A 21,852-nucleotide genomic window follows, 5' to 3' on the forward strand; every position below is an offset into this window, starting at 1 on the left:
TGAGCAAGTTATTAGTGATACCACTTTACACCTCCTGCCTCTCACCATACCAGTTTAAAAGCTTTCTTCTCCATTGGGTGGAAAAGTGAATCCGGTACCAGTTGAGAAAACCCAAAGGGCAGTAGGTTATCCCTGGCTCCCCAAGGGAGCGTGGAGAGTCCGTGGACCCCACGAAGCGGAGGGAGGCTCCGCACACCACACGCCCATTTAGACAGCGGTTGAGTGTTGATGTAGCCACATAAATAGCTTTATTGATATGTAGTTTACATGCCTCTTAATTACCCATTCAAAGAAAACACTTTTTTTTTTTTTTAATATACTTAGAGTTATTTTAGAGCCAGGTGTGGTGGTGCATGCTTGTGATCCCAGAACTTGGGAGGCTGAGACGGGAGGATCGCAGGTTTGAAGACTACCTCAGCAAGTAGTGAGTCTCTCAACAACCTAGCAAGACCCTGTTTCCAAATAAGAAATAAAATGGGCTGAGATTGTAGCTTGAGGGTAGAATCCTTCTGGGTTTGATTCCTAATACCACATGCGCTCGCGTGCACACACACACGTTATTTTCTGCTGGACATGGTGACGCACACTTGTAATCTCAGTATATAGGAGGCTGAGGTAGAAGGATCTCTGATTTGAGGGCAGCCTCAGCAATTTAGTGAGACTGTATTTCAAAATAAAATATAAATAGGTCTGGGGATGTGACTCAAAGGTAGAGTGCCCCTGGGATCAATCCCCAGAATTTCTCTCTCTCTCCCTCTCCTCTCCTCTCCTCTCCTCTCCTCTCCTCTCCTCTCCTCTCCTCTCCTCTCCTCTCCTCTCCTCTCCTCTCCTCTCCTCTTCCCTTCCCTTCCCTTCCCTTCCCTTCTCCTCTCCTCTCCTCTCCTCTCCTCTCCTCTCCTCTTCTCTCTCTCTCTCTCTCTCTCTCTCTCTCTCTCTCTCTCTCTCTCTCTCACACACACACACACACACAGAGTCATGTTCATGAGTTGGCTGTTACCAACTTAGTTGGATATTACCTTTGCATAAGCCATAGGAAATTAGCTGCTGCGAAGCTCTCATTTTTGTCCATTTGTTTGATTGTTAATGTAGACTCAGTGAAAAGCTTTGTGGCTTTATTAATTTTATCAGGGGCATGAACATAATTTCTGCCTTCTTAAATAGCCCTTTTACCTTTAGATTTTCTTTATGGCAGATGCAGACTGTATTTATACCAGACAACTCCAACAGAGAGCTTAAAAAGACCTCTTGACATTCCTTATACATTTAGAACAAGTCACTTGTTTTGTCTCTGGGGCACACAGTCTCTCTTCTATATTTAAGTCTGTGGCGTCATATTTTAGCTATGAGCACGATAATTTTTGTGAAGTACCGTGATAAGGACACAAAAATCCATGGCATCAAGGTGAATTTTCCTTGAGTTGTCCAATGTATCAGTTAGTTCTAATGCAGTTAATAATTAATAACCAAGGAAATTGTAAGCTCATTCAGGATTTTCCAAGGTCAATGTTAGAACCTCTTAAATGAAAGAAAACTATGTTATTTTGAAGAGAACTCAAAATGTAATTGCTCACAAAATTTGTTTAATAATTCTTTTGGGCTTTAGAAGTGATATATATATCACCATGCCTTCTAATAAAAGGGAATACCAATGTAATTTTTTTAACTGAATTTATTTATATTCTGATACTTTTAGGGCCAATTTAATGTATTATTTTGAACCAATTTGCTTTTCTGGTTTATTCCCATTAGGCCTATAAATACATATTGTTGAAAAGTAATTGTGTATATTGTACTTTGCTGGTATTTTACATCCATGCTCTGAATTTGTATTCTTTGATGGGCCATAGAGAATGGTGTCCAAGGCCACAGGTTCCAGGAATGCACTTTGAGTTTGTACCCAGGCTCCTTGACTCACTTGTTGTGGGACTCGGAACTGTCTTATTTCATAGCTGTGCTTTGGTTTCTCTTCTGTGAAAGCAGTCCCCCTCCTCCCACCCCTTGGAAGAGTTCTTATAAGCTTGAAATGAGCTAACCTATGCATGGTATTTAGAACATTGTCTGGTTGCCCCATAGCAGGTGCTTTTATGTAAGATATATTTTGTTCTGAATAGAAAAAAGGCAAGTCAGGTGTGGTGGCACACGCTTGTAATTCTGGCATTTGGGAGGCTGAGACAGAAGGATCACAGTTCACAGACAGCCTCAGCTATTAGCGAGGCCCTCCGTAACTCAGTGATATCCTGTTACAAAATAAAGAAGAAAAAATAGGGCTAGCGGTGTAGTTCAGAGGTAGAATACCCTTGGGTTCCATCCATAGGACTGCAAAATAAATAAATAAATAAATAAATAAATAAATAAATAAATAGGAAGGAAGGAAGGAAGAAAGGAAGGAAGGAAGGAAGGAAGGAAGGAAGGAAGGAAGGAAGGAAGAAAAAACGCATATTCCTTGAATATATACCAATTGAGTTTGGTTAATCTATTTGTGTATTCTAAAATGTTTAGGGCTCTGAAATTCGTAACACAGTTAAGTGTTCCCTTCAGTATTTTATTAGATGTAGACAATAGCACATCAATGTTTATTTTTCTTATTTATAGTATGTATCTGTAACAATCTTTAAAATTTAGGGTTTTTTTTGTTTTTTGGTGTTTTTTTTTTTTTTTTCCCTGTATCGGGGATTGAACCCAGTGACATTCTACCTCTGAGCTACACCTCCAGCCTTATTTTTATTCTTTATTTTGAACAATGTAGTATTTTAATTTGCTTTAGATTCATTATCTGTTCTGAAAACATGCCCTTTTAAAAATATGTTTTTAAAGGTACTTTTTCTTATACATAGATTTTCTGATAATATAGCCATCATTAGCTTTGTTAACATTGTTCCACAAAGTAAAATAAAATATCTACATGGTTTGTGAGCTTCCTGAGTAAACACTGCTCTGGAAATTGATGCATACTTTTTAATTTACCTTTAATAGCTACAATCAACCTAAATTCGGCCAATGATAGCTGGTTTGGCAGCTTGAAGGACACCATTCAGCATCAGCAAGGAGAAGCAGTTTGGGTCTCTGAAGGAAAGGTATGTGGCCTAGATATGCAGCTATGAGGTGAGAGTCTGTGTTCTGAATCTTTCCTCAAGAGGGCAGTGAATGTAGTAAAACCATGCCCACTAGAAGTGATTCCAAACATGTATGATCATCAAGGTTCACAATTTGTAAGTTCTCCAACAAAGTAATAAAATGAAGGGGCTTTTAAAAGAAATGGAGAAAGTGATGAAATTGGACCTACATTCACTTCCCTTTTACTTTTAACGTAGTAACTAGTATTGTATTTCAAGTACACTAATCAGAGCTTACAAGATCTCCTGCTGAGCTCCACAGCTTACTAAAGACTTGGGAAACTTAGAGTGGAGATGAGAGGCAAGGTTGAGCACCATGGAGAATATACTTAAAAATTAACACAAAAAAGAAAAGTTAATGGAGTTGGAATTATTTGCATAGAAAAGAGGTTGGCTGAGACTGTGCCAGAGTTTCAGGCATTTGGAGAGGTGATGTGATTAGCATTCGAATTTTGTCTGGGCCTTTAACATTGAGTAACATCTCATCCATTGAGATAGCTCATGCATGGATGTGCTGCAGAGAAGAAAGAGAGATAATAGAACCTGTGGTTCCTCTCATTGTCAAAGTCTTTGGTGCTAGTGTCCTGTATTCCAGCTGAAATGAGCCTTAATAGTGATGATTTTGTTGACCAATTGACCAGGTCTCACTCTTTGGGAACTGGATGACTAGTTTAGCTACCCAACATCTACCAGGTGCTTCTGGTCTGCAAGGCTTTGTTCTAGCTTCCCTGGGGAGAACAAGTTGAACAGGACATAGCTTCTGCCCTCGAGGACCTGAGAATCTTGTAGACTTGTAGATGAGCGGCGATACCCACAGCACAAGGCTGTGTGCAGTTAGTACTAGGGGCTAGGGGCCAGGAGAAAAGGCTGGAGAGCAGCTGGATTCTGGAAGACAAGCACAAGTCCCAGGAAGTGTGGCTTGGTTGTTGAAGGTAGGATGGATGGTAGCAATGCTAGGTGGAGGGTCCCTAAATGAAGTCCCAACCCAAAAATGAACATCGCATCAACACTGGATCAAAGCCAAGTGATCTTGGGAAAATAAAGGTGCCTCCCCTGTCTAGCACATGTCAAGGTTTCAGACATGTGGCTGTGCCCTTGGGAGTTCTCTTGAATCCCCACTCCCAGGAGCCATGTCAGACCCCACTGACCCTCCAAAACAAATTCCTCTAGATGGAAGGGGTGGATGATGACCCTGAAGACCGCATGTCCTACTTAACCGCCATGGGAGCGGACTATCTGAGTTGCGACAGCCGCCTCATCAGTGACTTTGAAGACACCGACGGCGAGGGAGGCGCCTACACTGACAATGAGCTGGATGAGCCGGCTGAGGAGCCGCAGGTGTCTTCTATCACCCGCTCCTCCGAGCCGGTGCAGCACGAGGAGGTGAGGCGAGGCCACGGGCAGGAGAGAAGGCCCTGCTGCTTCACTTGGCTTCTGCCACCTGTGAACCCAGGGGCCACGCAGGGCATCCCCGAGGGCTAGGGCAGGTGGCCACTAGGGAGTCTCGCTCTGAGTCAGCACCTGCGTGGCTGCGGTCCACGGAAAAGTGGGACCGGGAGGTGCCCTCAGGAGAGGGTGAGTGATCACACTGTCACCCCATGCTCTTGGGGTGATGGATAAATGGAATGGCTTTATGTGCCAGCTGTCCAAATTACAAGCACAACATTCGTTTTTGAATATGATATGGCTGTATTTACTTGTAACCTTTGATTAGGTCTTTCTCTCTGTACTCTTAGGAGCCCTTGTTTTTCTTCTCCACTCTACTTTAACCTTCTAATCTTGCCAGAGCTCCTGAATGTTTCCCCATCAGTTTCCTTCTGTCTTGTATTTCAATTTTTTAATTGAATTTATGATCAATCATGTATCTAATCATATGTGCTGTGCATCCACTATCCAGTGATTTGACAGCTCATATGGTCCTAGAAAGTACACTGACAGGTGCAAATTTAGGGCCAGAGCAAATTATTAGTTATAGTTGAGAGGACATAGGAATTATGATCTTTGTAGATAGGATTATTCAAATATATATTTGCATGATTATTGCTGTGGTTTTCCCTTTAGCAATTTAGTTCATTCTCGTGAATGGCATTATGAAATAGAAGTGCCACAAAAAGGAGTTGAAGGAGAAGAAAACCCCTCCACCACTACAATAAAAAACTACTATAAGCCAGACATGGTGGCACCTGCCTGTAATCCCAGTGCTTGGGAGGCTGAGACAGGGAGGGTCATAGGTTTGAGGCCAGCCTCAGCAACATAGGGAGGCCCTCAGCAACATAAAGGAAACCCTGTTTCCAAAACAAACAATAAAATAAAATAAAAGGGCCAGGAGTGTAGCTTGGAGGTTGAATGCCCCTACGTTCAAAACCCTGCCCTCCCACCCCCCCAAAAAAAAAACACCAAAAATTACTATATACTGCTAGACAAGTCAAAAAGAATCAGTTAACCACTGAACATCTATAAATATAGATGAGCCGATGCTTGAAAATGTTATTGGTAACTTTAGAATGCTTTTATCATTATCAACACTATTATTATATTATTATTATTATTATTATCATACTTTAAAGACAGAGTCTACTATGTGGATGCAGCCAGTTTTATAAAATGTGTCTTAAGCATGTGCTAGTGGGAGGATGCTGGTACACACCTTCTCGGGAAAGGAGCAGAGCTCATACTTCCACTTCTGAACTCCAGCAGAGCAGACGAGTGCACTCTTCTCTCTGCTTGGACGTTTTTGTTGTGAACGAACCTTTATGTTTTGTAGAGCGTAAGGAAACCCAGCCCAGAGCCACGAGCTCAGCTGAGGAGGGCGGCTAGCAGAGATCAACTTAGGGACAATAGCCCGCCCCCGACATTCAAGCCAGAGCCGCCCAAGGTACGTGGCTGGGAAGCCCGGGATGGGCAGGAAGAGGAGCCGGCGCCCTTCGTTAGCCCGGGCAGCGTGCTTGACGAGGTGGTGTTGGAATATGGTTTTGACTCCCTGTGTTCTGTATTGGAGTCTTTTCTTTGGGCTATTGGGGGAAACCCTAAAATTAAGGAGGGACCCCCCCAAAAAAAGAGGAAAAGCAGTGTCAGGAGAATGTACAATTTTAGGACTCAGTTTACCTTATTTACTTTTTTTTTTTTTTAAATAGAAAGAGTTAAGGTTTGGCAGATGCTGCATGCCCAGAATCATCCATCTCAGAATCATTTTTTTCTTTTTCTGTCCAATAAAATGTTCCGCCCACAATATGATTTGGACACACTGGAAAAGCCTCACTGTTGATTTGCTAGAGAAAAACAATCATTGTCATTGTTTTGAATGTCTTGATATAAAAGCAACTTATTTGTTTATAAGAAACAGAATGAGGCCGGGCGTGGTGGCGCACGCTTGTAATCCTAGCGCCTGGGAGGCGGAGACAGGAGGATCACGCAGGTTCAAAGCCAGCCATGCTGGCTTAAGAGACCCTGTTTCCAAATTTTAAAAAATATATAAAAATAGGTCTGGGAGTGTAGCCCGGAAGTAGAAGGGCTTCCAGGAACCCCAGTACCACCACCAAAAAACAAAAAATGAAATCAACATGAAGACACAGGACCATATGTCATCTGATTCTACTTCAGCTGGAATCAAAGCCACGACTATTGGCTTTTCCTGATAACACAATAAAAATGTCTCTATTTAAATAACGCAATAATTTAGAGAAGAAAATAGTAACTGGTTGTGTGAGCTGTCAGGGGGTAATTAGCAAACTTATACAATATATGATAAAGAGAAAATTTGCAAGCAGGGCTAGAATTTAAAAGTGTGGAGCCACTGTCGCCACAGTTCGGCTCTCCCAGTTCCCTTAGTCTCTTTCCCTATGGCTGAGCCCGTCTTGCCTTTTGGCCTCATGGCAGTGTGACCTCAGAAACTCTTTCAGTCTTGAAGCTGACTTGTTCTGAGGTCTTCTCCAAGATATTAGTCTCTTGCAGTCCAGAATTACTCAAGGTCTATCCCACCTGTAGCAATTGCTGCCCTCCTGGTACTTCCAGCACCCTAGGGTAGGACTCAGGAGGCCCCACCAATGGCCATTGGGCCTGCCATCATTGACTTCTTGATTGGAATGGTTTTTGTTGAACACCTTTGGAAACTGATCAGGAAATGGAGTGTATTAAATCACTAACATGGGAAAAGACACGAAAAGCCCAAGGTAAAAACATGTGGTTGCTCTCTGCAGGCCAAAACCCAGAACAGAGAAGAGTCGTATGATGTCGCCAGGTCCCAGGAGTACAGGCCAAACCCATCTGCCGGGGCTGGTAACGAAATTCTCGGGGCATCAGTCAAAGGTTGCCCTCCCCCCGTCGCAGTGAAACCCGCCTTTGGACGATCTATCCTGAAGCCCTCCACTCCCGTGCCTCCCCCCGAGAGCGAGGAGGTAGGCGAGAGCAGCGAGGAGCAAGAAAACGCCCCCAAGTCAGTCCTGGGCAAAGTAAAAATATTTGAGAAGATGGATCATAAGGCTAGACTACAGAGAATGCAAGAGCTCCAGGAAGCACAGAATGCAAGGGTAATTTTCTTTATTTTTAAAATTTTTATTTTTATTTTATTTTATTTTATTGTTTGTTTGTTTGTTTATTTTTGCTGTGCTGGGGGTGGAACCCAGGGTTTCTCTACCTCTGAGCTGTACTCTCAGTCCCCTCCTCCTTCATTTGGATTGGAAACAAAATCTTGCTACAATGCTGAGTCTTGCTTCTTTGCCAAGGCTGTCCTTGAACCTGCAACCCTCTTGTCTCAGCCTCCCAAGTACTGGGATTCCAGGCTTGTGCCAGCACACCTGACCTATTTCATCTGTTTTCAGTGCACAGTTCAGTGGCATTAAGTATTCACGTTGTTGCGCAACCACCCCCTCCATCCATCTCCAAAACCCTTTTTCATCCTCCCCAAATACAACTCCTTCCATCAGGGAGTAACCACCACCCTCTGCCCTTGGCAACCACCAGGATCTGGTTTTGGGTTTTTTTTTATCTTTTTTTTTTTTTTTTTTTTTAATTTTAGGAGCCTCATACATGTGGGATCATAAATGTTGCGAATGGCTCATTTCACTTATCATAATGTTTTCAGGGTTCATCCTTGGTGTAGCATGAGTAAGGGTTTTACTTTTTAAATTTTTTTCCCCTGTTTCATGTGTACTACTAAGGACCACACAAACCGTGGAAACTAGAGTTGTGTCTCTTTTTCCTCTTTTCAAAATGGATGGGAAAAGAAGGCTGTGGGGAAAGGGCGAGGCCGGCAGGAAAGAGCAAGTGCCCTGTCTGCTGGTTCATTCTTTCCTTCTTGTTCTTTTTTCCCAATCACCACAGATTGAAATTGCTCAGAAGCATCCTGATATCTACGCGGTTCCAATCAAGACACACAAGGCAGACGCCGGCCTTCCGCAGTACACAAGGTAAGCACTCCCCAGGGGGTGTGAGCCCTTGGATCGAAGAAAGGCTTTTTTTTTTAACCTAGATTTCACAACAGCAGGAGACGTTTCCTCCCTGGCCGCCTGTTTACTCACTCAGTCAATTTTAATTTTAAAGATTTCAGAATCAAAAATTGATGGCAATTTTCCTTGTGTACCCAGTACCCTTTGTCACACTGTAGCACAGTTTTGTTATATCATATTGAGATGGCCTGTGGGCAAAGCTCCTAGGGCTTGGATCTGTTTTTCCACTGTTTTCTGTCTCTTAGCCATACTCCGTAAGCCCTTTGCATCCCCCAGCAGCCAGGCCACTTATGCTGAGCTGGGTCTAAAGGGACCAGCGTTGATAAGCTGTGTCCTGTTTAAAATGCTTGCAGGAGCTGGGCGTGGTGGTGCACGCTTGTAATCGCAGTACTCGGGAGGCTGAGACAGGAGGATCACAGTTCACAGACAGCCTTAGCTACTACTTAGGCCCTTTGTAACTCAGTGAGACCCTGTGTCAAAGAATAAAAAATAGGGCTGAGGGTGTAGCTCAGAGGTAGACTGCCCCTGGGTTCCATCCCCAGTACTGCAAAATTAATTAATTAATTAATTAATTAAAATGTTCACAGGAGCCAGGCATCATGGCACATGCTTGTAATCCCAGTACCTGGGATGCTGAAACAGGAGAGTCTGGGCTGCAGCCAGCCTCAGCTATTTAGTGAGGCCCTCTGCAGCTTAGTGAGAACCTGTTTCAAAATAAAAACTAAGCCGGGCGTGGTGGCAGACGCTTATTTGGGAGGCTGAGACTGGAGGATCGTGGTTCACGGACAGCTTCAGTTACTTAGTGAGGCCCTTTGCAACTCAGTGAGACCCAGTTTAAAAATAAAGAATAAAAATAGGGCAGGGGGTGTAGCTTGGAGGTCGAATGCCCCTGGGTTCCATCCCCAGACCAGAAAGAAAGGAAGGAAGGAAGGAAGGAAGGAAGGAAGAAAGAGGGAGGGAAGGAAGGAAGGAAGGAAGGAAGGAAGGAAGGAAGGAAGGAAGGAAGAGATACAGGAGGATCGCAGGTTTGAGACCAGCCTCAGCTGCTTAGTGAGGCCCTCCACAACTCAGTGAGACCCTGTTTCCAAATAAACAATAAAATAGATCAGGGGGAGCTGGGCATGGTGGCACACACTTGTAATCCCAGCACTTGGGAGGCTGAGACAGGAGGACTACACAGGTTCGAAGCCAGCCTCAGCTACTTAGTGAGGCTCTCCGCAACTTAGTGAGACCCTGTTTCCAAATAAAGTATAAAAATAGGTCTGGGAATGTAGCTCAGAGGTAGAAAAGCCTCTGGGTTCCACCCTCGGTAACACACACACAAACACACACACACACACACACACACAAGGTTAGGGGGGTATAGCTTAGAGGTGGAATGCCCCAGAGTTCGATCCCCAGTACTGCAAAACAACAACAACAAACAAACAAAAAGAAACAAAGAATAACATATGAGGCTGGGGGTGTAGCTCGGATGTAGAATGCCCCTGGGATGTAGAAACCTCAGCACCACACACACACATACACGCATACACACACACACACATACACACACACACGTGTGCTCACAGGCCTAGGAATTGTCACAGTGTCTTCCTGTTGAGGTTTTACAGTGGATCATTTCCTGATTCCGAGAATAGAAAAACATAAATCATAAATCACATCCTCCTTCACCTTACCCCATGGCCATACTGATTGGATCTAGAGTCTACTTTTATGGCAATAGAAAGCCCACTGGGAGCACATCTGCTTCACCAGTTGGGGTTCACCTAGCTGACCAGGTTGGCTCTGGCTGCAAAGAGCCCTTGGTGCACGCGCCTGAGCCGGCAGAGAGCTCCCGCGCTGTGGGCGGGCTGGGGAGCTAGGGGTGAGGAAGGCTTTGTCTGTTCAGTGTGGCCGCTCGCAGGTCAGAGAGCACCTGGCTGGCTTTCTAACTCACTGTCCAAGGGGACCTTGACCTGTTTCCTGCCCCCGCCCCACTGTGAACCTGGAGGAGCGGGAGGGCGATGAGTCCCTGCATAGGTCGGCACTGATGTGCCTCAAGTGACCTCCAGCTCCGGGCTCACCTCTGTTAGCCATGGAGGACAGGGCTGCCTGGTATGTGTGTGACGTCCTCCATCTGTAGTTCCAGAACCCCTGAGCCGCAGAGGGCGCCCGCCAGACTCTACCAAGATGCCAGGGGAGGTTATGGCAGCGACGTGGAGGAGGAGGAATACCGCCAACAGCTGGCCGAACACTCCAAACGTGGTTACTACGGCCAGTCTGCCCGGTACCGGGACACGGAGTTGTAGAGGCCGGAGCTGCACGGATGGCTCAGAATTCCCCTGCGCCTGGTCACACAGACGCTCCTGCGAGGTCACCAGGATGGATCCTTCCAGTTAAGCTGTGTGGTCCAGATGTGGTAACTGAGTTCCTGCTTTCTCCCCGGGGTCCTAGGGTTAGGCCACAAATTAAGGCCTGAAGTCTCTGCTGGTGGGACTGAAGTATTGGACTTTCTGTTAGCTCTTTGCTCAGAATTAAGAGGAACAGTACAGTCTGACCCTGCTACTCGCTTCAGGGGACCAAAATCTGTATTAATCCTATTTTGTGTGTTTTTAATATGTATATCAAGAAGCAATAATTATTTTTGCTCTTTCATTACTGCCTTTTAAGAACTGCTTCGATGTGAGGCACATACGAAAAAAAGAAATAAAAACTACTGTTGGACTCAGACTAAATTCAAAGAAGTATTTTATTACAACTCTCTAAGTGCCTTCGATGAGAGTGGCTTCAGTTTCCTTCCTTCGAAGCTTTATGCAAAGCCATAATGGTCTAAAACTTTGTTTCGACTAAATTTTTATACCTGTTAAAGAGCTGAGGTTTTCCTCTGCCGTGTCATCTTTTCAAGGCATTCACCTTTGTAATACTTTCTGTAAGATTTGACTGTACATATAATAGCTGTTCCTGGTAGTTTGGCTGTAAGTGCTACATAGCGCTTGAAGACCAAGAAGTTGGTCTGGAAATTTGTTTATTTGTTTCAAACCATGTGCTCCACAAAAGCAGATACTTGAGAAAAACATTTTATTTCCACAAGGGTGTGTATTGGCAGCAGTTTTATAATTTAATAAAAAGGAGTACATTGCAGTCAATAATGTGCTTGGTGGTGAATTTCTTTACTATTTTGTTGGGGGGGGGGGATGAACACTCAGGATTAAACCCCAAAGCATTCTTTGAGCTCCACTCCCTGCCTATTTTATTTTTTAGTTTGAAACATGGTCGCACTAAGTTGCTGAGGCTGACTTTGAACCTGCAATCCTCCTGTCGCAGCTTCTCAAGTGCTGGGATTACAGACAGGTGTGTGCCCCCATGCCTGGTTACTGCCTTTTTTTATGGTGCTAGAGATGGACCAGCAAGGCCTTGTGTGTGTGAGCACACGCTCTACCAGAGTTACGCTCCAGCCTTTCCGTTTTTAAATGCAACTTTTATATTAGTTGCTTATCACTGTAATGTTGTCATACAAGTGAGATTCTGTTCTTTGTTGAACATTGAGAAATGAAGACACATGAAAAAGAAAAAAAAAAAAAATGACCTATAATCACCCCTTGGCTCTTTTTGTTTGTTTTGTTTTGTTTTTTTGGTGATACTGGGGGAGGAACCCAGGGGCTTTTCTACCTCTGGTCTATACTCCCAGACCTATTTTATATTTTATTTGGAAACAGGGTCTCACTAAGTTGCTGAGAGCCTAAGTAGCTGAGACTGGCTTCAAACCTGTGCGATCCTCTTGTCTCAGCCTCCCAAGCGCAGGGATTACAAGCGTGCGCCACCACGCCCGGCCTCCCTTGACTCATTTTGATTAATTTCTTCCAATTATATGTTTCTGGATGGCTATGTGTGATACTTGAGGATCTACTGTATTGACAGTTATGTTTCCTATTTTTTATAATACTCTGTTAAGAGCATTTCTCTCAAATGGTTAAAACTCCATGTGCACATCATTATTAATAATTCCAGGATAATATATCCCATGACTACTTCATAAATGGACAATTCCCCTATTGTTGGCTGTTTGGATTATTTCCACTTTTTTCCCCCTTTTACATGAAATGATCCTCTTTGTGTATAATCCCTATTTTGTATACCAATGATCCGCATTTAGTCCTTTTTTTCAGGTACATTCTCAGAAGTGGAGTTACTGAATGAAACATAGGAACATTGTTTTAAGGTTCTCTATTCTCTGTTGAGAAAGTGTTTTACCACTGACCTAATTCCCCACCCTCCTCTTTCTTTTAAAATTTGAGACAGGGTCTCACTGAATTGTCCAGGCTGCCCTCAAGTTTGCCACCATCCTGCCTGAGCCTCCTGGGTGACTGGGATTACATGTGTGTGCACCTGACTTAAGGCTCTAGATATTTATTGCCAAAACGTATCCTAGACAAGGCACATTATCTTCCACTTCCATGTGCATTCTTGAAATAAGTTTAAAAGTTAATAAAGACAGTTTACACATTAGGTTTACATGAATCAAAAGCTGACTGGATTTAGGAAAGGTTCCATGACATTGTTTATGATCTGAATGTCTCAAAGGCGTTCAGCTTGTGTTTTTGTGGAGTTAGGATCTGAGCCGACTCAGAGCTGAGTAACGCCGCCCACGTGCCATTGTTCTGCCTCACCAACTCGGACACTATAACTCCTAAACCATTTAGTGCTTATCTTGAATTCTGATCAATCCTCAAGGAACTGACTGAAAGTATTCCATAAGTAAAAGCTGCCTTCTGTGAATAGGAGAAAGCGTGTGATACTCGCTTTCATGTTTGATTAAAATTTCATGTTTGATTAATTGAATCTTATATCCAGTGACCTCCACTTTCTAGAACATATTCTCTACCATTGTCATTGAATCCAGTTTCTACTTCATACGGACTTTTTGCAACAGCAATTAAAGTTTTTCTTTCACGGAAAAAAATGCAGAAGTGAGGCCTTTTGCAAAGAGGTGGAGAGGGCTTCTCAACGCGAGCTGGCTCCGGCCATTTCCGATGCCTTCCATGATGCAGGCAGACTCTTCCTGAGCATGCCCGGTAGTGTGTCCACTGGCCAGCTGCGCTTCTCCTGCTTCTATTTTCACATCCTGCTTTGCTCTGAAAGGATTTAAAGCTGCCTAAATATGTTGGGGTAAAACGAAAATAAGGTTGTCTAGGCAAATGAGGACAGAGAAGAACATCAGAAAAGAGAAGAGAGCGCCCCGGGCTCTCTCTTCAGATCTCCCGGGTTTGCTGTGGAACATGAGATGGAACTGGGCACCTGATTTGATTCAGCATCCACAAGTGTGCGTATAAGTGGTGGGGGTTCAGGAATTCTCGCTCCTCTCCATCATCGGGAAAAGTTTTGGAGACAGGACCGCAAATGGCAGGGTCAAGGCACCGCCGCGGTCTGGATTTACCCGGGATCCATTCTGGAACATCTATGGCCAGCGACTCCCAGAATAGGCATGTTTGTTTGCTTATTTGTTTGTGATACTGGGGCATTGAAGACAGGGGCATTCTACCTCTGAGATATGCCCTCAGCTGTATTTTATATTCTATTTTGAAACAGGGTCTCACTAAGCTGCTGAAGGTCTCGATAAGTTGTTGAGGCTGGATGCAAACCCACATTCCTCCTGTCTCAGCCTCCCAACTACAGCGATTACCATGTGTATCACCATGTCTGGCCAGAATAGGGATGTGACATGCACGGTACCCCAATGTACATATGTTCTTCCTCCTTCAGGGCAGGCCATCTTACCTGCTGTTGGTGAAGGCCTTACACTTGCACGTCAGGAAGATCATGTAGCAGAATACAGACCTCAGCTGGACATCGTGGCACATGCTTATAATCTCAGTACTTGGGAGGCTGAGACAGGAGGATCGCAGGTTCCCAGCCAGCCTCAGCTACTTAGTGAGACCCTGTTTCAAAAATAAGGAATAAGCCGGGCGTGGTGGCACACGCTTGCAACCCCAGCATTTGGGAGGCTGAGACAGGAAGGAGGGTTGCGATTTGAGGACAGCCTCGGCTACTTAGGCCCTTTGCAACATTGTGAGACCCTGTTTCAAAATGAAGAATAAAAACTAGAGTTGGGGGTGTAGGTCGGAGGTAGAATGCCCCTGGGTTCCATCCCCAGTACTGGAAAAAAAAAAAAAAAAAGAATAGAAACTAGAGCTGGGGGTGTAGCCCGGAGGTGGAATGCCTCTGAGTTCAATCCCCAGTCAATAATTAATAATGATAATAATAACAGTAATGACCTCAAATTTGGAGATGAAGCATGAGACATAACTGACATTTTGCATTCTCTCAGGTCTCTGGACATGCCCTCCTTCACGGTCTACCTCCCTTCCGGATCATCGTCATCTCTCCTAAGGAGGGTGCTCAGCCTCCTTGACCAGTTAGAGAAGTGCTGCAGAACTTCAGTGCCGCCCAGAGCTGACTGGCTCTCTCTCAACTACACCTGGGTTTGCTGAATGCACAAGCTGATAGGTATGGGAGGGCGTGGGAGAGGTTGTAATTGGGGTTACTAAGCCTAACGTCCAGCTCAGAGTAGAGTGGTTTATTCAGGAAGAGTGGGAAATTCTGCCTGGTGGACTGGAACTTGCAGGAAGAGATGCTGGTGACAGCAAGGAGTCAGAGTTGCCATCCAGGGAGTGGGCAGCTGGGCACCTTGTTCATCCACCTCTGCCTTGTCTGCTCTGTGTATACATGCACGTTAATGGGGAACGGGCTGTCCTCGCCTTTCTCGCAGGCAAAGAAATGCAGAGACTGGCTGGAGCCCCAGCTGTGTGGGTCTGAGGGCACCAGGTGCCGGCCTCACTTTTGTCTGTGATGTAATTGTGCTTCTAGCCAGGTAAGCAGATGGATGCGAGCTCTTCTGGAATGACAGCAGGTACCACCATTTGTCACGGTTCCGTAGGTGAAGAAAAGTTGGTTAGGAACAGTCCCTTGAAGGATTTACCTCTAAAAAGAAAGGTGAAGCTGGACATGGTGGCGCATGCCTAGTCCTAGTACTAGGAAGGCTGAGGTGGGAGGATCACAGGTTCGAGGGCAGCCTCAGTAATGTAGTAAGGCTTTGAGCCACCTAGCAAGACCCTATTTCCAAACAAAAAATAAAAATAAAAAGGCTTGGGGTGGCTGGGCGTGGTGGCACATGCTTGTAATCCCCGCGCTTGGGAAACAGGAGGATCATGCAGGTTCGAAGCCAGCTGTGCTGGCTTAAGAGACCCTGTTTCCAAGCTGGGCGTGGTAGTGCACACTTGTAATCCCAGCATTCGGGAGGCTGAGACTTGGAGGATCGCAGTTCGTGGACAGCCTCAGCTACTTAGTGAGGCCCTCTGCAACTCGGTGAGACCCGGTTTCAAAATAAAGAATAAAAAATAGGGCAGGGGGTGTAGCTTGGAGGTCAAATGCCCTTGTGTTCCATCCCCAGACCCGCAAAAAAGAGAGAGAGAGAGAGAGAGAGAGAGAGAGAGAGAGAGAGAGAGAGAGACCCTGTTTCCAAATAAAAAGTATAAAATAGGTCTGGGCGTGTAGCCCCAAGTTAGAAGGGTTTCCAGGAACCCCAGTACCACCAAAAAAAAAAAAAAAAAAAAAGGCTTGGGGTGTAGCTCAGAGGCAGAACGCTCCTGGGCTCAATCCCCAGTTCCAATTAAAAAAGAAAAAGGCAAATCCTCCCTCTTCCCCTCCTCTCTTCAGCTGGGATCATCCTGTTGGCTCTAACATTCTGGTCCCTAAAAATAGGTTAACTGCTGCAGGATACAGAGAATATGGGAGAGAAGGGGTCCTCAGAGAGAAACCCCTGTATCCAAATGAATGACTGGAGGGATGAATGACAAATAATGAATGCCCAGTTCACAGGAAAGACCCATCCTCATTAGCTTCTGTCTAAATCTTGGCCCTGGCAGTCCAATAATGGGCATTGAGTATTTTAGGGTTTTCAAAGGCATATAATAGTAAACCCATTGAAAATGCCAACAGATGCATACAAGTTCTCTTTAGCACCTTACCAATTATATTCTAGGGGAAACATCTTCATGACTGGAGGTCCCATTCCCGGGGGGGGGGGGTCTCCAGTGAATGGCTTACAACCTCTCACACTTACAGTGCCGCTGAGCAGTGACCAAAGCCACAGTGTGGTTGGAGATCTGCTCACGTAGGCAGGGAGCTGGGGCTGCAGGCTTAGGTGCACTGGAGAGTCAGCCATAGGCCTTGGCTAGAAAGAGTGAGGTCTTGCAGGGGGCACGATGAAGGAAGGCTCAGTTCTGCAAGAGAGATAGGAGAGGGGAGGCTGGTTGAGTTTTAAGAGAACTTGTCAGGACCCATTAGGGAAGGAGCAAATTGATCTCAGAACAGCATCTTGCAAGGACACGCAACAGAGAGCTGAGGAGTGTTATGTCCCTAAGCCTAAAGGAAATTACTGTTTTCATAGTAGATTCCAGTGTATTAGAACGTCTGCTGTGGTGGTGAAGTATCTTCTACGGCAGGCCTGGAATCTGAGGCGCTCTCTTCCAGCCGCTTGCTCAAGTCCTAAGAGGTTTCCCAAGGAGAACTGGAGACCCTTCTTGAGGATAAGAGCCTTCTAGATGGGCTGTTTTCTCACTGTTAACACTGCAGGCAGAGGAAAGGAACCAGTCACCAAAAAAGGCCATGGCATTGCGGAGAAGGAAGGGGACCCATCCTAGACCACATGTAGAGGGGAGGCAGGCGGAGGTATCCAGAATCCTTCCATGGCCCTGGCATGAGAAGGTTCCACATCACCTGGTCTCTGGCAGTGTCAGCCTATTGGTGGACAGAGGGCACTTCTCCAGGGATGGCACCCTGCTGCCTGGCTCTGGGCATGCTCTTGTTTCCGTGGCCCCAGATAACAATAGCTGTGTCTCTTGAACGTCTCTGGATCACATCCTCCTCCAACTTCTCTTTGCCTGTGAACTAAAGAACATTCCAGGGTCTTGCCAAATGCCGGGGTGGCTTAACAGGTCAGGAATTCCAGGGTGCCTTTGAGGAGGAAAAAGAGGAGCCAAAGGATACATGGGCTATAATTATACAGAGTCCTCCAAGACCAGAGATGCTTTTCTGTACAGTGTCTTAGGAAGGGCTGAGGGAGACATTAAAGAAGCAGAGACATGTCCCGGCAGAGAGTGGAGGGGAAAAGGCTCCATTCCTGTATTAGTCTATGTTCTCCAGAGAAACAGAACCACAGGTTGTGATAGAGAGAGAGGAAGACAGATCATTTTAAGGCACGGTTGTGCTTGATTGTGGAGGTTTGACGAGTCTAAAATCTATGGGTAGACCAACAGGCTGGAGACGCAGGGATGGTGTGCAACCCAAGTCCATAGGCAGTCTACTGGGAGGATTCCTTCCAGTCAGGGGCAGGTCTATTTTTATTCTATTTAGGCCTTCAACAATTTAAATGAGATCTACCCACATTTCAGAGGGTCACCTGCTTTATCTAGAATTCATTTATTTAAGAAAAAGAAAATCTTCACAGAAACATCCAGAATAAAGTTTGACCAAATATTGGGTACTTTGGCTCAGACAAGTTGATGTGTAAAATTAACCCTCACAACATACTATCTCCTTTACCAGGCAGCCACCCCTGTAGCCATACTTATTGTCTAGCTATAATGCAGGAATGAATGAATGGACTGAAAGAAGGGAGAATTATTTACATGTTTTCACCAATGTAGCAATTTATGACTTATATTCTCTACATATGCATATATTATATACTTTTTTTTTTTTTTTTTTGCAGTACTGGAGATAGAACCCACGGGCATTCTACTTCTGTGCTACACCCCTAGCTCTATTTTTTATTCTTTTTTTTTTGGGGGGGGCGGGAACCCAGGGGCATTCAACCTCCGAGCTACACCCCCTGCCCTATTTTTTATCCTTTAATTTGAAACAGGTTCTCACTGAGTTGCAGAGAGCCTCACTAAGTTTAAGCTGAGGCTGTCCACAAACCGCGATCCTCCTGTCTCTGCCTCCTGAATGCTGGGATTACAAGCGTGTGCTACCACGCCCGGCTTATTCTTTATTTTGAAAAAGGGTCTCACTAAGTTGCCGAGGGCCTCAGCAAGTAGGTGAGGCTGTCTGCGAACCTCGATCCTCCTGTCTCAACCTCCCAAGTACTGGGATTACAAGCATGCACCACTATGTTATTTTTTGTTTTAGAGAAAAGCAAATTTAATTTTCATGAGCCTTCAAATAAGAAGATAAAATGAATGAGATTCAAATAGTGGTTGAAATCTGAATAAAGTATTTGAAGCTGGGCACGGTGGCATATGCCTATAATTCTGGTACTTGGGAGGCTAAAACAGTAGGATCACAAGTTCAAGCCAGCCTCAGAAATTTAGCAAGACCCTCAGCAACCTAGTGAGACTCAGCTTCAGGAAAAAAAAAAAAAAGGAAGTCAAGTGGGGGTGTAGCTTGGAGGTAGAATGCCTCTGGGTTCAATCCCCAGTAACACACACACACACACACAGAGGGAGAGAGAGAGAGAGAGAGAGAGAGAGAGAGAGAGAGAGAGAGAGAGAGAGAGGGGGGGGGAATCTTAAATATTTTAAAATAACAGTGAAATAAATGAGATTTAAAATACATGGGTAAATGGCAAATAATATGTTTGCATACATATATAGAGAGAAATTGAAATTACTTCCAGCTTGCCTTTAATTTTGTCTCTATATGCAGTCAGTTGTCACTCCAGTTGGCTCCAGGACTCACCTCAGACAGCAAAATCTGAAGATGCTCAAGTCCTTTATATTAAAGCAGTACAAGGCTCACACATAACCTACCCTCATCGTCCCATAGACTTTAAGTCATCTTTGGATTACCTACAATATCCGGTACAATGTAAATGGTTGTTTTTACTGTATTGTTTAGGGGATAATGAGAAGATAAAAAAAAATCTTGTACATGCTCATGACAGGTAATTTTGTTTTCTGTCTTTGGTTGGACCTGCTGATAAGGAACCCATAGATATAGAATATGGAGGGTTAACTATATATGTAGGTATAAAATTGGCACACTTTACATTCCTCAAACTAGTAGCTACCATGGCAGTGGTAGCGCCTGGGTGTTTAATTTGTGCACTCTATTACCAGTGCTGTGTGTGGCTTTGTTGCTTCGGCACCACCCTCAGATGCTGTCCACCTTAGTGAGGGCCCAAGTTCAGGTTTCTCTCTCCTGAGTTCTGAGTCTCTCTAGGGTAGATGACTGGGAAGGAAGATGAATGATCTGGGGAGAGATGGCTGGGCTTTGAGGATAAGGAGAGAGAGAGGGAGAGAATCAGGGCATGGGGAAAAGGAGGTTGAGGGGCTGGACCTGGGCAGGAACCTCCCATCCGCACCCCAGTCCCTTTCTTAATCTGTCACTAGATGCTCTACTTCCTGCTTCTGTTACTAGCTCTCCAGCCCTTGTCATTCTAGAACAATTCAGCCGGGGACTACAGGAGGTGTGCAGGTTCACCCAAGGACCCCTGGGAGATAGAAGTGCTGAGTACACTGAGGTACACTGCTCAGCTAGTCTCATAGCACCCTGAGCAATGGGCCGGGCAGTGCGTGGATTTGGGAGCACTTTGATGAAGAGAGGGTTATGAATGCTTTCCAAGTAAACGCAACTTTGAGTCAAAACGAAGCATCTGACTCTCTGGGAAGATCTAATGTGTATGTGATTCACACTTCAGGTATTTTATTTTATTTTACTTTATTTTATTTTATTTTATTTTATTGCAGGTCTGGGGATGGAACCCAGGGAAATTCAAACTCTGAGCTACACCCCCTGACCTGTTTTTTTATTCTTCATTTTGAAACAGGGTCTCACTAAGTTGCAGAGGGCCTAAGTAGCTGAGGCTGTCCGCGAACCGTGATCCTCCCGTCTCAGCATCTCGAATGCTGGGATTACAAACGTGCACCACCACACCCGGCCATCTTCAGGTATTTTAAAGTAGCAAAGTGGTGTTTTATGCCAACAAGTACATTGATATTTTATTACTTAAAAACTGAATGGCAGGCCAGAATATGAAAATCACACAGTCTCTACTCAAGTCCCATGTCAGTCCTCCCCAGGGTGGATCCCCTTGTGATCCTGGTTGTGCTGAGGCAGCCCCTAGACGTCATGAACTCAATGTTTTTGGTTCAAAGCTCAGCTCTATAAGTTACCAGCTGTTAAAACCTTGGATGAGTTCCACAAATGTTTCATGCCTTGATTTTCTCATTTATAAATCACATTAAAAAAAAATATATATATATATATAGTACTATGTCGTAAGTTTTTGTATAGCACTTTATAATAGGATAGTATACATAAAATGCTTATAATAGTAGCTGGCACAAAATAAATGCCCACTAAAAGTAGCTAGTATTATTATCACACTCAGTGGTTTCACTATATCAATTTAGAAACCTGAGTGGTTTCTGATTTTCTTTCTCTTTCTCCAAGTGATGACCTATTTATTCTGCTTAATAACTATTTTTAATTTGACCCTCTGTCTCTTTTCCCACAACCACTACCCTGGTTCACATGGTTGTAAAGTCTCTAATCTCTCACCCAGGTAGCAGGCAAAATCACCGTTCTTTTCTTTTTTTAACTTTTTTTTTTTGAACTGGGGATGGAACCCAGGGGCATTCTACTTCTGAGCTACGCCCCCAGCCCTATATTTTATTTTTTATTTTGAAACAGATTCTCACTGAGTTGAAGAGGGCCTCACAAGCTGCAGAGGCTGGCCACAAACCTGTGATCCTTCTGTCTCAGCCTCCCATGTATTGTAATTACAAGCCTGCGCCACCACGCCCAGCTGCAGAATCACCTTTTTAACATAGATCTAAGAATGTCTTTTTTTTCTGCTTAAAAACAACAGCGAAGCTGGGTATGGTGGTACCTGCCTGTAATCCCAGTACTTGGGAGGCTGAGAAAGGAGGATCACAGGTTCAAGGTCAGTCTTGGCAATTTAGCAAGGTCCTCAGAAACTTAGAGAGACCTTGTTTCAAAATAAAAAATAAAATAGAATTGAGAGTATATTTCAGAAAGAGAATGCCCTGGGCTCAATCCCTATAACCACAGAACAAAAGAGCAACAATAAAAATAAAACAGATGGAGTCTCCTTGCCTAGAGCCATTTCATTTTATTTATTTATTTTTTTGTGTGTGGGTCTAAGGATGGAACCCAGGGGCATTCAGCCTCCGAGATACACCCCCTGCCCTTCTTTTTATTCTTTAATGTGAAACAGGGTCTCACTAAGTAGGTGAGGCTGTCCACAAACCTGATCCTCTAGTCTCAGCCTCCCAAATGCTGGAATTACA

The 21,852-nt window shown here is 44.6% G+C and overlaps 1 protein-coding gene across 7 annotated transcripts in view; it reads left to right on the top strand.

The window, feature by feature from the left end:
- Positions 1 to 10,848, top strand: part of TJP2 (tight junction protein 2) — a gene marked incomplete at both ends in the record, with an annotated part of 93,110 nt that extends 82,262 nt beyond the window's left edge. For 2 of the 7 annotated variants that reach the window (XM_080708536.1, XM_080708535.1), the window contains 6 exons: positions 2,974 to 3,074; positions 4,284 to 4,496; positions 5,878 to 5,988; positions 7,310 to 7,639; positions 8,433 to 8,518; positions 10,683 to 10,848. In XM_080708536.1, the coding sequence (XP_080564662.1) occupies positions 2,974 to 3,074; positions 4,284 to 4,496; positions 5,878 to 5,988; positions 7,310 to 7,639; positions 8,433 to 8,518; positions 10,683 to 10,848 (1,007 nt within the window). The remainder of the gene's footprint in view (positions 1 to 2,973; positions 3,075 to 4,283; positions 4,497 to 5,877; positions 5,989 to 7,309; positions 7,640 to 8,432; positions 8,519 to 10,682) is intronic. The other 5 variants (XM_080708538.1, XM_080708537.1, XM_080708541.1 and 2 more) reach the window with 3 other exon arrangements.
- Between the last annotated feature and the right edge of the window lie 11,004 nt (positions 10,849 to 21,852).

The sequence above is a fragment of the Muscardinus avellanarius genome (genome assembly GCF_963383645.1).
Source record: "Muscardinus avellanarius genome assembly, chromosome: 13".
In the NCBI taxonomy this organism is placed as follows: Eukaryota; Metazoa; Chordata; class Mammalia; order Rodentia; family Gliridae; genus Muscardinus; species Muscardinus avellanarius.